Source organism: Fringilla coelebs (genome assembly GCF_963513975.1).
Source record: "Fringilla coelebs genome assembly, chromosome: 8".
Taxonomy (NCBI): domain Eukaryota; kingdom Metazoa; phylum Chordata; class Aves; order Passeriformes; family Fringillidae; genus Fringilla; species Fringilla coelebs.
Window position 1 is genome coordinate 17,526,141 of NC_140066.1, and position 16,787 is coordinate 17,542,927.

At 41.9% G+C, this 16,787-nt stretch overlaps 1 protein-coding gene across 6 annotated transcripts in view; it reads left to right on the forward strand.

The window, feature by feature from the left end:
* The first annotated feature begins 2,748 nt into the window (after positions 1-2,748).
* The window catches only part of GBF1 (golgi brefeldin A resistant guanine nucleotide exchange factor 1), a 102,159-nt gene continuing 88,120 nt past the window's right edge, over positions 2,749-16,787 (forward strand). For 5 of the 6 annotated variants that reach the window (XM_084210296.1, XM_084210297.1, XM_084210298.1 and 2 more), the window contains exons 1-3: positions 2,749-2,957; positions 8,354-8,459; positions 9,761-9,827. In XM_084210296.1, the coding sequence (XP_084066422.1) occupies positions 2,950-2,957; positions 8,354-8,459; positions 9,761-9,827 (181 nt within the window). In that variant the 5' untranslated portion in view covers positions 2,749-2,949. The remainder of the gene's footprint in view (positions 2,958-8,353; positions 8,460-9,760; positions 9,828-16,787) is intronic. The other variant, XM_084210300.1, reaches the window with a different exon arrangement.

Here is a 16,787-nt window from a genome sequence, read left to right on the forward strand (position 1 = left end):
AGATTGCAGAGGTGCAGGTGATTGGCAGCATGGATTTCTGAGAGTCTCACCAAAGGCAAGCAGTTGGTGTGATATGGAGACTGTGCTCTTTGCAAGAGGCTGGCTGCTCAGATGTCTCATGAAAGCAGGTGAGCTGACCAGGTAGCTGGGAAAGGCCTGAGGGGACGATTGTCAGTGAGTTTGGTGAGTTGGTATCCCTTCCATATGCTCCTTGTGGGCTAAGGAGGAATACTCAAGAGAGAAGCTGCTGAAAAGCTGCATCTTTGCACAGAAGATAAAACTAAACTTTCCTGACCAGATAGCAGAAGAATGTGCACAGACTGCTTGCCTGATCTTTGGTTTCATTGTACCACGATGTTGTGTGTAAGAACTAGTGCATTATCTTGGAAATAAAGGGACAAAGGATTATCATGTGTCCTGGTCCTACACCTGGATCTTTTGGTGCAGAGTGCTCCCATTTGCCCACATGTGCTCATAGCTGGGCACCACTCACTTCAAACACTGCTGGATTATGCAGTCCAGGCAAGACAGGTTTCCCTACTGCTGCTGAGCTGGGGACATTGGTGCCACACTGTCCCATCAGCAGGATTTTCTGTGCAGCCAGGGTGGTGCTGGGCTGTCTGGGGACTGACTGACGCAGTGCTGTAGCGTGTGTGAGTGAACTCTCCTCCCCAGGCAGTGTGGGGCCATACCACATTGTTTTTCTCTCCAGACAATGCAGTGCTGGATTGTAAGTAAAAATGCAAAGCACATTGCAATGTTTGCTCTTTATTAATGCACTAAGATGCATTTGGGTGAAGCAGAAGGCTCCTGCCTGGCTTGGTTTCAAGCTCCGTGACAGGCTTCCATAAATAACACCTTAGCAGGGTCCAATTCACCAGATGTGACTGGGTGGGAGCCTGAGATACACAGTGGACACTGGAAGGGGCAAGAAGGCATAGAACGGGGTCCAGACCCTTTCTTGGCAGGCATGACAAACCTGGACTGAGCTGCAAGGTGTACAGTGGCTAAGCCAGAACCTGAAACCCCCTTTCCAGAGCAGGGAGCAGATGGATGTAGTGGCAGATGAACTCCTGTGGATTGCAAAATGTCTGGCAAATACCACCAGGCTGTTAGTTAGCATCTGCTGGAGTGGGGCAAAAGGGAAGGAGAAAGCACTAGCAACTAATTTGCTTGTTCTGCAAACCTTCACTCACTGCCTAGGTAGCATATGAAATCTGGGCTTGGTGAGTATTTGACTGTCTGTTTCATAGCTGAGAAAGCAAAGATAAACTGCATGTACCATGGCTGCAGCAGAGGCTGGAGGAATACATCTCAGCTTCTGAGTCTATGGCTAGACTGCGGCATGCTCTTTCTTGCTTCACCTCTAGGGAATGTGGCTGCTTAATGCAATTAAAGCTTAAACTTCCAAATCCAAAGACTTCCTACATGCTGCCAGGCAAAGCTGGGCTGAAGAAGGTCCCCTGGCGGTGTCAGAGCTGGGAGGTAACAGCATGTTGGATCTCGATCAGGCAATAGTCTGATAGCTACTCATACGTGATGATACCTGGCCATTTTTTAGGGTGGCATTGAAGTCAGCCTCAAATTCATATTTTGCTGGCCATGGAACAGTGCTGTTGGATGAGCCTTTGTCTGAGAACTTTCCTCAGTCACACTGTGGTAGATGAAGATGTGATTAAAAGTGAATGAATATTTTCTGACCATTTCACCTTTCTCTTGGCTCCAGTGATTTGTGTTTTCTCTAAAGAGTGTAGGATTTTGGCGTAGCTGTTGCTTTGACAATTCTAACATCTGCACAACCGATCCCCAGGCTGACCCGACCGAGATCCTAGAGCTGTAAATCTGTAACACAACTGCAAGAAGCTTCTGTCCTGTGTCCCGCGTTCAATGGGCAGAGGCTTAAACAACTAGTGACCCCTGCAAATTACTGCCTTTAAGGCACACAGCATTGCTACTGGAGCACAGACATAGAAAACACCCGAGAAGGAGGGCCAAGCACCAAGAACTCCTTTTGCCAAGTGCTGCATAGCTACAAAGCTGTGATTGTTTTTGCTGCAAAGAGCAGGCCAATAAAGTGGCTTCATAGAGCAGTTAAACTCCATGGTGGTCTCTGTCTGCCAAGTTCCTTGGGCTGGATGAACTAAGGCTGCAGCATACCAACTTGAGCAAGCAATCAGCTGTGTTCAGTTTGAGGGGAGTTACTGGGGAGCTGGACTGCGGAGAAGGGACAAGCGGCGTGCGCTCCTCTGGGTGCTGCCGGGCGTGGTACCAGCTGCAGCAGGTTGTGGAATAAGTTGGGTAATGCTGGCGAAGCACGGCGGGCTGTGCAGCCCGGTGCTGTCGCCCACAGCCACAGCCACAGCCACAGCCACAGCCACAGCCACAGCCACAGCCACAGCCACAGCCCCGTCGTCGGGGCGGCCCCGGCTCCCACACACCTGGGGCGGCCCGGCCCACAATGCTTTGCGAGGGCAGCCCTCCCTCCGGCTTCCGCCCGGCCGCCCTGGCTGCGCCCGCTCAGGGGCGGCTGCGGCGTCGCACCGCGCCGCGATTGGCCAGCATGTCAGCTGGGTCTACCCTCTAGCCTCTCATTGGCTCCCCGCCGCTGTCACCCTAGAGCCCGCCTCCTCCGGTCGCAAGCCGTGCTCCCATTGGGCATCGCGGGGAGCTGCGCGGCGCATCGTGCTCGGGTTGGCTGTCCGGGCTGTCCGTCTGCGCAGTAACCAGGCAGCGGGTCACGGTGCGCCGGTTTCCACGTCAGTGCGAGGGAGCGGGGCCGGTGTCCCTGCCCGTGCCCCGCGGACCCCGCGCTCCGCGGCCTCGCCTCCGCCGCCGCCGGCAGGGAGGGGCGGACAGGGGGCGGGCCGAGCCCTCCCGCCCGCGGTGCCGCCCGCCCGCCCGGTTATGTGAAGCGGCCGCCGCCGCGGGGAGCAGGCGCCGCCATTTTGGATGCGGGGGTCAGTGTCGGGCAGCGACCGCCTGTCGCGATACTGTCGCGACCTGGGGGCGGGCGGGAGGGAAGCGGCGGCGGGGGAACCTTGCGGGACCGGCGGGGGGCGGGGACGAGACCGCGGCAGCCCCGGGGGCCGGGCGCGGGTGGGGGCGGCGGCCGCCCCTTCGGCTGGCCGGGGCTGACAGGCGTGAGGGCGCCCACGGGGCGGGGGGCGCACGGGCCCGCCTGGCAACGACCGCCGCGGGCTGCGGGCATCGGGGAAGAGCGGGCTCGGGGCTCGGGCCGGGCCGGAGGGAGCTGCAGGATGGGCTCTGCACCTGCACAGGCATCCGCTCCCCGTGCGCCGCAGCGGCTTCCTGCCTGAAATCGGTGGAGACAGTTCCTGGCATATGGTCAGCTCCATGGCTGTGGCGGGGGAAAGCTCAGAGCTCGCTTAGCGTCTGTGTTATGAGTTCATCCGGTGGCATGTTTCATAGTTTCAACAGTATGAAATAATTGGAAAAAAGAAAATGTCCCTCACCATAAAAACCTTAGGTTTCATTTTTACTGTGCACTTTTGACAGGTAAACGTGACTTGCCTTTCTCTACTTGATTCCCAGGCCCAGTCTCACTGTTGCAGCTGAATATGGAGGCTTGCAGAGAAGCTTGTCCCTCTCTTCCTTTCTTGATGTGCCACTGCTACCATGCTGCTGCTGCTTATCTTTTAATGGGCATTCTTAAATGCCCAGGACTGCACAGTTCCTTTCCATACTTAAAAACTGTTGCTTTATCTCATTTTTGTCCAGGCATTAGGAGCTAGCCTTTGGAGAAACGTCCTGACTACTCTGAACTTTTGCTGCCTGTGATGCTTTTTTGCAGAACAGTTACTACTTGAAAAACCCAAGCAAATTAAATTTCTGTGTAGGCGTTCATGTACCTTCCATGTGAGGTTTAGGAGGAAGAAAAAGAGATTTCTGGTTGCCACCTGGGCTTCTGGGAAGCCTAGCTGGCTGTGAGAGTGCCAGGAGTTGTTTGTGATTCAAGGTTGCGTGATCTGTTTTGGTAGCAGTGTATTGTAGCAGGACTCTGGTGGTCAAATCTAGGTCAGAAGCTATCTATTGCATTGTCATAAACAGTAAGAATTTGGGTCAACAGAAGCTTACTTTGAAATACTACCTTTCCATGTTGTGGTTAGTTGTTTTTCACTACTGCTGTTTATTGGAGTAGCGTTACTGGGTTTAAATCAGGTACCATGGCTGAAGGCTAAAGTTAATGATAGGAAGAAGTGACTTGATGGAAGTCTACCAGACCTTGTTGCTTCTGATGCTAACTGCAGAAGAATTGCAGACATTTTGCTGCAGAAGAGGCAGTGGTAATACTAGGAAAAATTTGGCTTCCTATCTATTGGGATGTGTTAGGGGTAAGACATTCCGAGGTTGAGAAATGGAGTGTTCAGTGCATGTGTGAAATAACATTATCAGGTGTAAATCTTGTCAATGTTTTTATATGAAGATTCTATGTGTGATGCTATTTCAGAAGTCTCAGAATAGTGATAATTATTATCCATAGAACACTGTTGAAAGTTTTGACAATGTTATGAATATGAGCTTTTGTTCTTTTATGACATGGTTAGGCATCGACCTTTTCCCACTTAGTGTTCCTAGTGCTGTTGCCAGTGAGGCTGTGGAAGTTAACATCCTCCCTTCTTCTTCTTGTGGTGGCCTGGGCACCTTGTTGCCTTGGTTTGGAGCTGCCATTTTCACTGTGCTGTCTCTTGAACTTTTGTGCAGGAGCATATCTGAGGACTAATCTGCAGTTTTAAGCAGATGTATGACTCTGTCTTGACTAAGAAACAGGAATTTATATAACCTTTCAATTTAACTGAAGGATTAAGGAGCTAAAAAGCATTTGAAATTTAGTAGGTACCTTTGGTTTTTTTTTTCTTTTCCCTAACTTAAGACCACAGAATTGAACCCATTTGTTTCTGTATTGAATCCACTATCTTTTCGTGCTTGATTTCTTGCAAGAAGGGCATTTATTCTTGATTTGAGTTTAGGAGGTATTGAAAAATACCTTTGCTAAGGAGGTTGTTTCAAATTTGTTGATGATCTTCAGTATTAGTTCTATTAACCTGTTCAACACTTTTACAATACCCCATTCTTCAGACCATAGCTTTGTAACATTAAGCCTGAATTCATGTTAACATTTTTTTCCTTTATAAGTTGAACAAATGTCTAGTGGTTTTGCTTGACTCCCAGCATGCTCTTGTAAACCCAGCTGATCATTCAGTGCTGGTCTGGTAAATTGTGTAACTTTTTTTCTCTGCCACTTCACAGCATTCATTTCAATCTTAAAACTTCTTTCAATTCAGAACATCTATACTGAACTCTAAAATGTGATCAGTTGTTCCTAGTGGTGATGGTACAGTTGAAGGAACACATACAGAAATTATCAAATCATTTAAAAGGGGTAGACTTTGGGAAGCTTGGAGTTTAGTGAAGCTATATCCATCACTTGAAATAAAATTTCAAATTTAAATTTTTATATGGATGGATGATTCTTTTGGTGGGCTTAGCTTAGAAGGTGCATCTCTCTGAAAATAGTCATCTGTCTTTCCTGCTCACTCTGTAGTTCTTTTCTGTTTCCTTCTCCAACATGAAGTTGCAAAGCTCCGTTGGCTTTATGGTTTACTTTGGAATGCTATTGCTTGGTTAGCTACAAGCTTAAATATAAAGCAGTATTTCCCTCCATCTCTACCCAGTGTTGGTGGGGAAGTGAGCTCTGTGTCTGATGCTCAGAGCCTGAGTGGGAATTTGCATCTGCAGCATGATAGGTTGTTTCAGTTGCACTGGTGAAATGAGTGAAATGAGTGAAAAATTCATAAAGTGAATTTTTGTAATTTTGAATAAAGTTATATTTAATAGAATTTGCAATGAGGAAAGGAGTGCATTTTCATTGAGTCTTCTCAGACAGTTAGCAATGAAATACTGCTCTAAGATTTGCAGGGTTTTAATGTGTCAGGAGAGCCCTGCCAAACAACACAGAGTTTTTGCAAGGATCAGGTGAAAAGGAAAAGGTGTGTATTGGAGGTTTTTTGTCTATTTTCTTCGTGTTTTGCCACTTAGAGTTAGCTGGGCATTTTAAGTCTTCTACATTCAGGAGAGACAGAGTTTTAACAAACTTTTTATTTAATTATTTTATGTTAAAAATAGAGGAGAAGACATAAAAGTCTTACAAGCAGATTCAGTAGTATGCAGAACAGCATTTAAGCTTTGGCTTCACTTTAAATACTGCCAGAACTTTTGAGTATCTATGTATGTGCAAGGTTTGTAATATGTCTGTCTGAAATAATGCTTTCTGAAATAATGTTTCCATGTCAGTTTGCTAAATGCCTGGAATGGTGCTGCACAGTTTCCATGTAGGTTTGACAAATATGAGTGTATGAAGTATTTCCTCAGAGGTACTTCCCTGGACTAGAATTTTGAGCCCTGAAGCTGCCGATGTAGAAATACAGAAAATAATGGAAATACTGAAAGAAAAAGTAAATAAGCAAGTAATTTTACATGAAGGAGAAATCTCCCATTCCTGCCTTGTACTAAAACAAGGACAACAAAGTGAAATAGAAGAATTGTGATCGATGGTATTTCAATGCAATAATATGAATAATGTATGAAATTATTTACTGTTGAGGATGGGAGCATCTCTCAAGCATTAGCCACATGAGTAGGAAGCGTATTGGTGGTTCTGTTATGTACAGCTGTGGAGGAAGGATATAAACCTTGCTCTTCAAGGCACAAGCAAATTATTTGGAAGCTCTGTTTGTCTGTCATGACTGTTCTTACAAAATACTTTTGTCTTTGCCCTTAAATTATTGTCTTACACTTGTGAGTACCATTATGTATAATTCATTTAATGAAATAAACAGTTTTTCCATAAGAGTATTCATTCTATTGCAAACACCTGAAAAAAATGAAGCAACAAATCTGATGCTGTCCTTTTATGAGGTATCTTTTTATAGTACTTTGCTTTCTTTCCATTATTTATGGAGTCCTGAAGCAAATTAGTCTCTTTCATTCAGAGGATATTTGTGTATTTGAAGCATTGCTGATAATTCAGACATGCTAATTAACATGAAGCCTCACAGATCCAAGATGTATATTCTGAAATTTCTGTGATGATCTTTTTGAGATCCTGAGTAATCCACCAAATCCATTTCTTTCCAGCTTTGCTTTTTTTACATGGGCAAAAGTCCTTCTCATATTCTCTGTGCTTTATTAGCCCGTGCCTCCCCTTCCCAGCTGAGTCCTTTAAATGAGCCTGTCAGATTTGAAGTGTTGCGATCAGTGTTTCACCTGTTTCCAATCTTCTGCTTCCTTGTGGATGACCTGTTGTGATTTCAAGCTGGAGTCCTCATTTTCCTTTCCTTCTTTTTCCTGAAAAAGTCTCATTATTTGGCTACCATATGACTAAATCCTAAATTTACAGACATGGTATCATCTGCCTCTTTTTAAGTCCTGTTTTTTATTTATAAACGTTTGTGTCTGTTCATTCCCCTTCATTCTTACTTCTTGATGCTTGACTGTATCTGGGCTAGAGCTAGTATAAAGAGAAAAGTCCCACAGAAGTTCACTCTTCTTTTTCTCAGACTATTACAAATCTTTCTTGCTTTTAATTTCTTTCCCCCTCTTCTGCCTCTTTCTGGATGCATCAGTTTAAGCTTTTTCCCTGAAAGACCTCAGACTGCAGGAGAGTGTCTGCCTTTAGCTTTCTCATTTTTTCTCTGTGTTCTATCCAGTTTTGTCTCCAGTTTTGCTCATTTCTTTGTGGGGTTTTACTCACGTCTTTTTTACTTTCCTGCTTTCTTGAAAGCTTTGTTTTGTGAAGCAAGTGTGAAATCAACATCTGTTACAAATTATTTAGTCAACGTTTTAAGTCCCAAAGAGGTTTGCTCTGGCCAGCTCATTCATCCCACTGATGCTTATTTAAGAGAGTACAAGGTTAGCTTTGTGTTCCGTGTAGGGCTGCAGGAATTTGCATAAATGCTGGAGATGCATGTGTTATTGCATTGCCATGGATGTCTGTCCTGGTGCCCCAATGCTTTATCTTTCTGTCAACTTACATAGACTGGAAAAAAAATGAGGAATGTGCCTTGGCAAAGTGATCTCTTGCATTACAAAGATGCTGTTAGAACTGTCTGCTCTCATGGTTTTGAAAATATGCTATGGAAAAGTGTCTTCTATTGATGAAGTACTGGTATTTGTTAAATGTAGTAACTTGTATTTTGTGCATGCATAAAACAAATTTTAAAGAGTTACTTGCATCACTGCAGGCCTTCTCTTGGTTAGAGTCAACTTTGTTTCATCTGAGGAAGACAATTACTCTAAGAGGCTAGAGATTAATTTGAATTACCCTTATTTTCAGAATTGTCAGGATGGTGGATAAGAACATTTACATTGTACAAGGTGAAATCAACGCAGTGGTGGGAGCCATAAAGCGTAATGCCCGATGGAGCACTCACACACATCTGGTAAGTTACCTTGAATTGTTACCATCTGTAGTAGTAGGTGGAAACACCTATGGCAGAAACCACCTGGCTTTGGAAAAGTACCTTAGTTTTTTGTAGCACTTGTTATAGTACTTTTGTAAGTAAAGTTGGAATAGCTTTCTGCATTGTTTACATTGTTTTGGGCATCTCATGTGCCAGTGACTGCAAAAGCTACAAAGCTAGGAGTCTTCTACCTTCCTATCCTGTAAATACAGCAACCCCACATTGTATTCCATGTGGGAATCATCTCATTTAGACTTTTATCACCAGGGATGTCGGGGAATTTCCATATGGTGTTATTTTATTTAGCACAGTGTTTTTATGTATCTTTTGTACCTTCTTGGGGAAGACAGTCTTCATCACAAAAGCCATGAAATAGAAATTGGGGAAGTAATTATATATAGAGTATTTTTAAATTTTTCATATGGCATAGTATCTTTTTTCAGCTCTGTTTTGTTGCTGCTGTTTATATTCCTGACTAAAACCTATCAATAGTCTCAAACCTGCATTGGATGAAAATCCTAAATACAGTGTTTCCTAGTGTAGCCATGCTTTGGTGGGTTTATGGCTGCCACAGTGTAAATGTGTGGATGTGGCATGCTATATCAGTGGTGCACTTCGGAATGTCACATGAGTAGCAGATGGCTGTCATCCAGCACAAGTGGTTTCGGTTTGTCAAAGGGCAGGGCCCTTTTTCTTTCTAACAAGCATTTCTTCATCAGAGCTCACGGCCCCTCTGCTCGAGGTGTGGGTGCGGCTGCACTATTTGGAGAAACTGCTGCTCCTCCTTATTTTAATATCGTAAAGATAGACTAAGGCTAAAGGATGCAGCTAATTCATATGAATGTTGCGCTGTGATTCTTTCTTCAAGTTATTTTAATGGCATAAAATGTCATTGTATTTCTGCTCCCATTACAATCTGCATAGATTAACATTATAGCAAATCCAGATGAGCCATTTCAATATGGTATGAGTTAGATTTGCAGTGAAATTTATTGAATAGCAGAAGGCTAATCAGAAATACTTCTAAGGACAATAAAACCAAACCAGAATGCTCAGTGTTGGACCTGTGCTTTGACATTTGAGCTGTGTGATATTGGGGAGCACTGGCAGGAAAATAAAAATGCTTCTCTTGGTTTTTATGGTGTAAACATGCTGACAGTGATAAACCACAGCACTTCTGTGAAAGTGATGGTGAGGGCTTTAACAGACCCATTATTAAGATTTGTCTGCAGGAATATGTTTGCCTCATTAATTACTTGCTTCCCGTATATAACCTGTAGGATGAAGAAAGGGATCCCCTGCTGCATAGCTTTAGCCACCTAAAAGAAGTGCTGAATAATATAACAGGTAAGCTTCTACAGAGATCAGCAGGTATGTGTACCTGCTAGAGTATATGCAAGTGAGTGTACAGGTGTATTTATTTGTCTTATGTACCATCCAGAAGTCATTTATTGAAGACCAAGAAAAGAGGACATATGCATATACTTTTGGGCAAATAATATCAATGTAAACTAGCACAGAAATACCACTGCTGCCACTGTCTATAGGTATATATATATATATATTTTGTGTGTGTGTGTACGCACACACATTTTTATAAAGATGCATGTTTCTTTGATATGCTGAAGCTTGTAGTAATATATGAAATGTGGTGTATTATCATGCATAGCTTTTTTTGTGGTTTGTTTATGCTTTCTGATCTGTGAGTGATGGAAAAAAATCTGCTTAGAAAGTAGTTTCTGTCTGTTTTTTCCTCACATTCTTTGGTTTGTTAGCTTTCATCATGTAATAAGTGAAGCACAGACCTCTGTTTCTATTGGGGTTTCTTGGATTTCAAGTGAAAGAATTATTTTTGATCACCTGCACTGAAAGAAATTGTGATCACCTGCACTGGAAGTCTGTATTGATTAGAGAAGTAGTACATAAGGCTGTGGTGTGTATTCTGAGCATTGTTTTTCTCACAACCCATCTTTCTCCTCTTCCCCCAACATTTTCTGGTTTTGTAGTTTCAGGAGTGATTGTTTAAGTGTAACAGTATGTGTTGAGAATCTGGAGGTGAAATAAACTCCATATGGCATTCTGCATGTTCTTCCCAGGATTTTTATTACTGATTGTAGTATTTGAAAGTAAACTTCATTTCTGGTCCCTTTATTACAGTGACTGTTCAGAACTGTACTCAACCTTAGTTTGAGATGGACCTTTTGCATTTCTAGCTGTGAAGCATACTTATTCTTCCATCAGTGCTGAGTCTGGAATCCCATAAAAAGTGTGTTCTCTAGAAGCACTGTAGTGCTGCTTCCAGGTGATAATGACAAGAGGTGCTAAGGACACGTGCCAGTTCTAAGCCTTTATTCCTTCTTCTTACATGTCTGCCTGTAAGTGTAATGCTTTGCTTTTCTCTGCCAGGTTAACTTTCTGTGGTTGTAAGCAGGTTTTTTTTCTCGATCGTGACATCTTAGGGAACTCCTGAACAGCTTGCATTCTGGATAGTGTTAGGTTTGTTCTGGATGTTTTGCTTGTACCTGGACTACATGATAGTCAGGATTAGTGGGGTTTTTTGTAAGCTCACTCACCTTCTATAAGATATATGTGCAGTCACCAAAAGTGTATTGGGAGGAAATTTTACATTTCTTCCTTCTGTGCGATGAATTTTTTTTTTTTAATAAGCTTCCAGAAGTTCTTTGCCATTATTGCAAATACCTCCTCTCATCAACAAGAGCAGGGACTGTCAGGATGCTCAAATAAATGCAGTGTAAGTAAATGTCAGGGACTGGCCATTTATCTAGAACAGCTAGGTACAATGTGCTGTTAACTTGTTGGGGAAAAAATGCAAGTTCACTATCTGCTTATGTTAGAGAAAGCAAAGTTTAATGTCCTGAGAGATTCAGAAACTCCCTTTGTATTAGTCATCGGGTAAGTGTGGTTCCTGCTGAGATAATAACTGCTTATATATGGGGATGATAGCATGTTGGTTTGACTACATGGGATTCTTTTATACAGGTGATTTCAACTGCAGGGACTGCTATTCCCTGACTAGTGTCTTTAGATAGGACGTCATTGCTGTGCTCCATCCTTTTTCCATTTTAGACATGGACTTCTTCCCAAACAATACTTTGAATGATGCAGAGTATCCTGCATCATCTTCCAGGCAATCAAAAGTCCAGTCCACCAGCATAGGGGGTTTTTGGTGATTTTTTTTTCCCCTGGACCTTCCTTTCATGTCTCTTTCATTAGCTCATGGAAACACATTGCTTTTATATTTAAATTTATTCAAGCTGTAATCTTTGACATTTGAGTTAGCTTTTAGTACAATTTTGCATTTATAGTAATATATATTATGTATTTTCTCAATCCCCCAAGAACCCATTTTAATCTGTTCCGGATGCAAATTTCAGGCTGCCTTGTCCCATCTCCCCTCTTGCTCTCTCCCTCCCTTCCCCTCCCCCATGGAGCATGTTTGATCAGGTGTGGCAGGAATATCCACTGTCAAGCTGCGCCCTTTATATTAGTCAATATTATCCTTCCTTCCCTCCCACTCCCTTCATTCTCCTCTGGGCTTTACCAGTTGATTTATAATTTTGGAATTCTCATCGGAGTCTGTAATACAGTTTGTTCATTATTTAACCAAAACCTGTTTAATGAGCAAAGAGAGGCAATGTAAATGTTAGGCATGTTGCAGTGGAGTACCTTTTGTTCTCCTCTGAGCTAGTGGGTATTAACTCTGTCATGACTGTGATGCTGAAATACCCTGGTCAAGGGTATAAAGATGCACTGTATGCCCCCAGCAGCTAAAGATTCCTGTTTCAAAGTATTGCTCCTCAAGAGTAAGTAAATTACATGCTGGAAAGCTTGCCTGCAGCTAAGTGTGGTATCCCATCCTGTTGTAACCTCTACCTGTGCTCTTGTAGGAAGCATATAGAGAAGCTGTGTTGCTCAGTACAAACAGTCCCATGATTATGGTAAGAGTAGCTTCACTTCTACAGTTCAGCATACCTAGCTAAGGACCTTGAACCTGAATATTTTGAAGTTTCTCTTTAAAATTCTGATAAACTTAATTTCTGTGGGAATTTTTTGTAAATTTTTTTGTAGATTTGTAAAAAGAGTTTATTAATTTGAAAATTAACAGCATGTCCACCTCTGATCCACTGGCAATTTATTGGATGCCATTTTTACATTTTCAGATGTTTTAGCTACTATTGATAGTAGTTGTCTGAAAAGCAGAAAGGAAACAGAGATTCTATTGTCTTGGGTGATGCATAAGTTAATCCAAGATAAATTTAATAGTTGAATGCTTGCAATGCTAAGATGACCACAGTAAGCTTAAATTTGATGGTGTGTGTCATATTTCTAGTGCTTAGAAAAAGCAGAAGTCAGTGTCCTGAATTATGACCATATGGAAGCAATGGCTATCAAGCTTTGCCCATGCATGCAAAATTGAAATATAGCTACATTTTCAAAGGTTATTTTAAAATTGATGAAAACCTGTACTGATATAAGTTTGGATCAAGGGCCACTGTCACCACAGCTTCCACTTGACTGCTCTTTAAAGTGGGCTGAGTACCCTGAAAAAATATGTCTGGATGTTGAAACATTTGTTCATTTTGTCAGTTCTGTTATGGATTTAGGTCACCAAAAGGAAGCTTCTTTTTAGCAGTTATCCAGTGATAACTGAGACTGTCTCTTTCATGAATGGTTCCAACTTAGGATGCTCTCTAGGTCAGCAGAGAAAGGTTTTATAACCACAAATAATTGGAAATATGAATTAATTATAAGGCTGCTTTTCCATGATTTCATGAGGATTGCATTTCTTTAAATGCTTCTCTGGCTGTTGGAAGTCTTCAGACCCTTCTGGTACGATGTAGAGGTAAGAGCAGATACTTCTGTAATTATCCTTCTCATTCCAGAGCTTGTGCTTTGCTCTGACCAGGGAGCTGAGTCAGTACCCAGGATTTTCACTCCTGAGGTCCTGCCTACTGGCATGTGGGATGGCTTTAGGACAGGAATGACTGACTACAACTGCCTTGTACAAGTCATGACTGCAGTGGGAGAAGCAGGTGTTTGTGGAAAATGTGTGCATCGAGAGTCTATTTAAATAAGGTTTAAACTAGGTAAACACACCTGTGAAGAGGTGCTTGTGTATATTCTAGGTCCATGAGTGCCAGACCACAAGGTTTGAGTCCTTTTATCCTCTGGTGGTTCAGAGTTAGTGCATTTAAACAGAAGCTGCAAAGTAAGCTGTTAGAAGCACTCTGATTTCATGCACATTCATGACATTTTAAATGAATGCTTGTACAGTGGGTTCAGAAGAATCTTTTCATGGCTTATTTCAGAAAGAAGCTGCTGCAAATCTCCATCTTTAGAGGGTTGGCTGGGGCATTAAGAGCTGGCTAAAGGTCAAATGACTGTAACCGTAGGAGAACCTTTGCCCAGTGTCTGACTTAATATAGTTGTTACTGTAGCCATCAGTTTTCTGGTATGTAGACTTGATTGCACACTCATTTCCTCATGTCTGAGCTCTGGAAACTCAGTTTTTATGGAAAACCTGACAGTTGTATAAAACAATACAGGAATTTTATCCTGATTTTGGATTAATGTCTGAACTTTTTCTGAAAGATCTAGTTTCAAAAAGTGGTAAATTGGTAGTAAATATAAATATGTGGCCTCTTCTCAATGCTATTGAAGTGCTAATGTTTAGAATATGAGATGTTCATTCAAGTTAAGAAATGAGAAAAAAGTAGTGTATGTTCTTTTTTTTAAGATCATGTAGGAATTAGACTATATGAATGTGTGATATATAAAGTGCTGTGATGCTTGTTGCTTTGCAGGTAACAGCAATACTGTATTTTGTTTCTTATTTAGATCTTGAGTTTCTGCTGGAAGTGCCTGAACTTACTGGCAAATAACAAATATGATGAACTGCCCACTGTGATATTTCTCCCATTGCTTGCATTGAAGGATAGAAATGTTGTCTAGATCAGCCATTAAAAAAAAAAAAAGCTTTTTTTCCCTGTTGCATGTCAGCTTCCTATCAAATATCTAGAACATTCACTGATCTTATAGATCATGTCTGTTCTGGTGATAACTCATATGTGCTAACTTGATCGTTTTGAATACCAAGCAATTCAGGCTACCATTTAGCTTTGATTGCATTCTCTATGAATTTCTAAAGAAGAATGGAGAGGGTATAAGGAAGATTAGGAAGCTCATGGAATAAGGCTTCTTCCATAGCTTTAACTTGGCCTCACTGTAATTAGTGGATGACAATACAATTTTAGTCCATATTGAATGACCTGACACTGTGTACAAAAGTAGTAATTTATTTCTCTTCATATTTTCTTACTATAAGAAATAAGAATATTAAGGTGTCAACTTAAATTTGATGCTTTCCTTGCAGGTTGAATCCAGATTTGATTTTTGCTAACTGTGTTCAGACAATACAGTAAAAATGGTCATTTTAAAAGCAAGTTTCTTGTCTAAATGAATGCAGACATCCTCCCAATTGCACAGAGAATGTATACCAGTGCAGTATTTTTGCTTTGAAGCTGCAGGTAGTTCCAAATACTCTGAGTGAGATTAATCTTTTTTATCTCATTTTAGCCTCAGATTAATCAAATCACTGTCTTATGGCTTTGAGGTCTTTGAATCTTCTTCGGGGATATTTTAGCATAGATATTGGTATTTTGGCATAGATTTTCTTTGTGTTTTCTTGGAGAAATCATAAATCAGACTTTTCCCAGGTGCTTGCTAACCTTGTACTTTACTTTCTTAGTGATTCTTCCCAGAGTGACACTGATGTGCTCTGAGAATGGTGGCTGCACTGCAACTGGGATGTGAACTTCTCCAGTCCAAAATGAACACAAGAATTGTCATAATTTCACTTTAGATTTTGTTTACTTTCTGAAAAAAAGAAGGAGGTAGAATGTCCTTGATGAAGAATGATTTACAGATGCACCAAGCCAAACACCATAACCTTTTTCATGGCTTTTCTGTTGTGTGCTTTTATGCAGAATGTGTGAGGAGTCAGGTATGGATGGTATCACTCTGAGCTCTAATTGATTCTATTGAATTGTACATTGAGCCCTTCAACACAGGTTACTGAATGAAGTTAGAACTCCTGAGAAGAAGTTTGTAATTGAGATATTTGTTACTAACACTGACATAGAGAAAGGGAGAAACTGTATAGAATCCTTAATTTGATAACATTTTAGTTTTGTGTTGATCTTCTGTTTTGTGTTTCTGGGTAGTCAGAAATTTAATGAATGAAATTGAAAGAAGTGGAGTAAATCTCAGAGTATTTAGAGCAAAAAAACCTAACCAATCCAGTAAGGTGGTCTTCCCACTGTGTATTTCTGCATGTCTCCTCAAGTCCCTTATGCAGTTCAGCTCCACAACCTTTGTGATATCCCTTAAGCATCCTTTCAATAAAGTTCTTTGAGTACAGTTTAACACTAGAACTTGGAGCTGAAGTATTCCTTCTGTGTATGGCTAATGACTGGCAGGTACAGGCAGGAGGTGGTGCTGTTGGAAGGAATTGTTTCCTGACCCGTAATCCTTAAGGACCCAAGGATTTAGATGGACAAGCACTCCTGGCTGTTGCTTGGAAGAGTTCCCACAGTGGGCTTGTTCTGTAACACCAGCCTTCTGTTAGCACTGCAGGGCTGGGCTCTGAAGAGCTGCCACATGTGCATGGTGTGCAACTGACTCTCTCTTGTTCCACGCTTGTTGAGCAATTACTTTCCCACTTGTTGGGCACTCCATTATTTCCTTCAGTTACTGCTTCTGTGTGAAGTGGAGCCATGAAGGAAATGGCTTAATGGATGTACATTAGGGGGCAATAAATTGCAGTTTGATTTGGTGGACAGGCAGTACCAGATGCTGCATAAAAGCTAAGGTTCCTCTTAAGTCAGCCATTGAGGTTTTATATCAAGGGTTTTTTTTGATGGTGATGTTTTTGTTTGATGGTCAAGAGTAATGAAAAGGAATTGTGCCCATTTGCATTATAGTAAAAACCCTCTGGAAGTAGGAGTATACATGAAATTGCTTAGTTCTTCTAGTAGTTTTTGAAGTATATAGCTCTTCTTTTACCAGTCTTCTTTCCTCACTCAATAGTTGCCATCTAACCTGTTAAAAATACTGTCGAAAAAGTGATTACCTTCAAAGAAGCAATAACTTGTGTTAGAAGGTGTTGGTGCATATTTATATAGTTGCATAATATGCAATAGGACTGCCAAGAAGTGTTGATTATGCATACCCAAGAAGCATGCTGAAGTATTCCTCATCTCAAAGAGTGTGTGGCTTAAGAGGGTG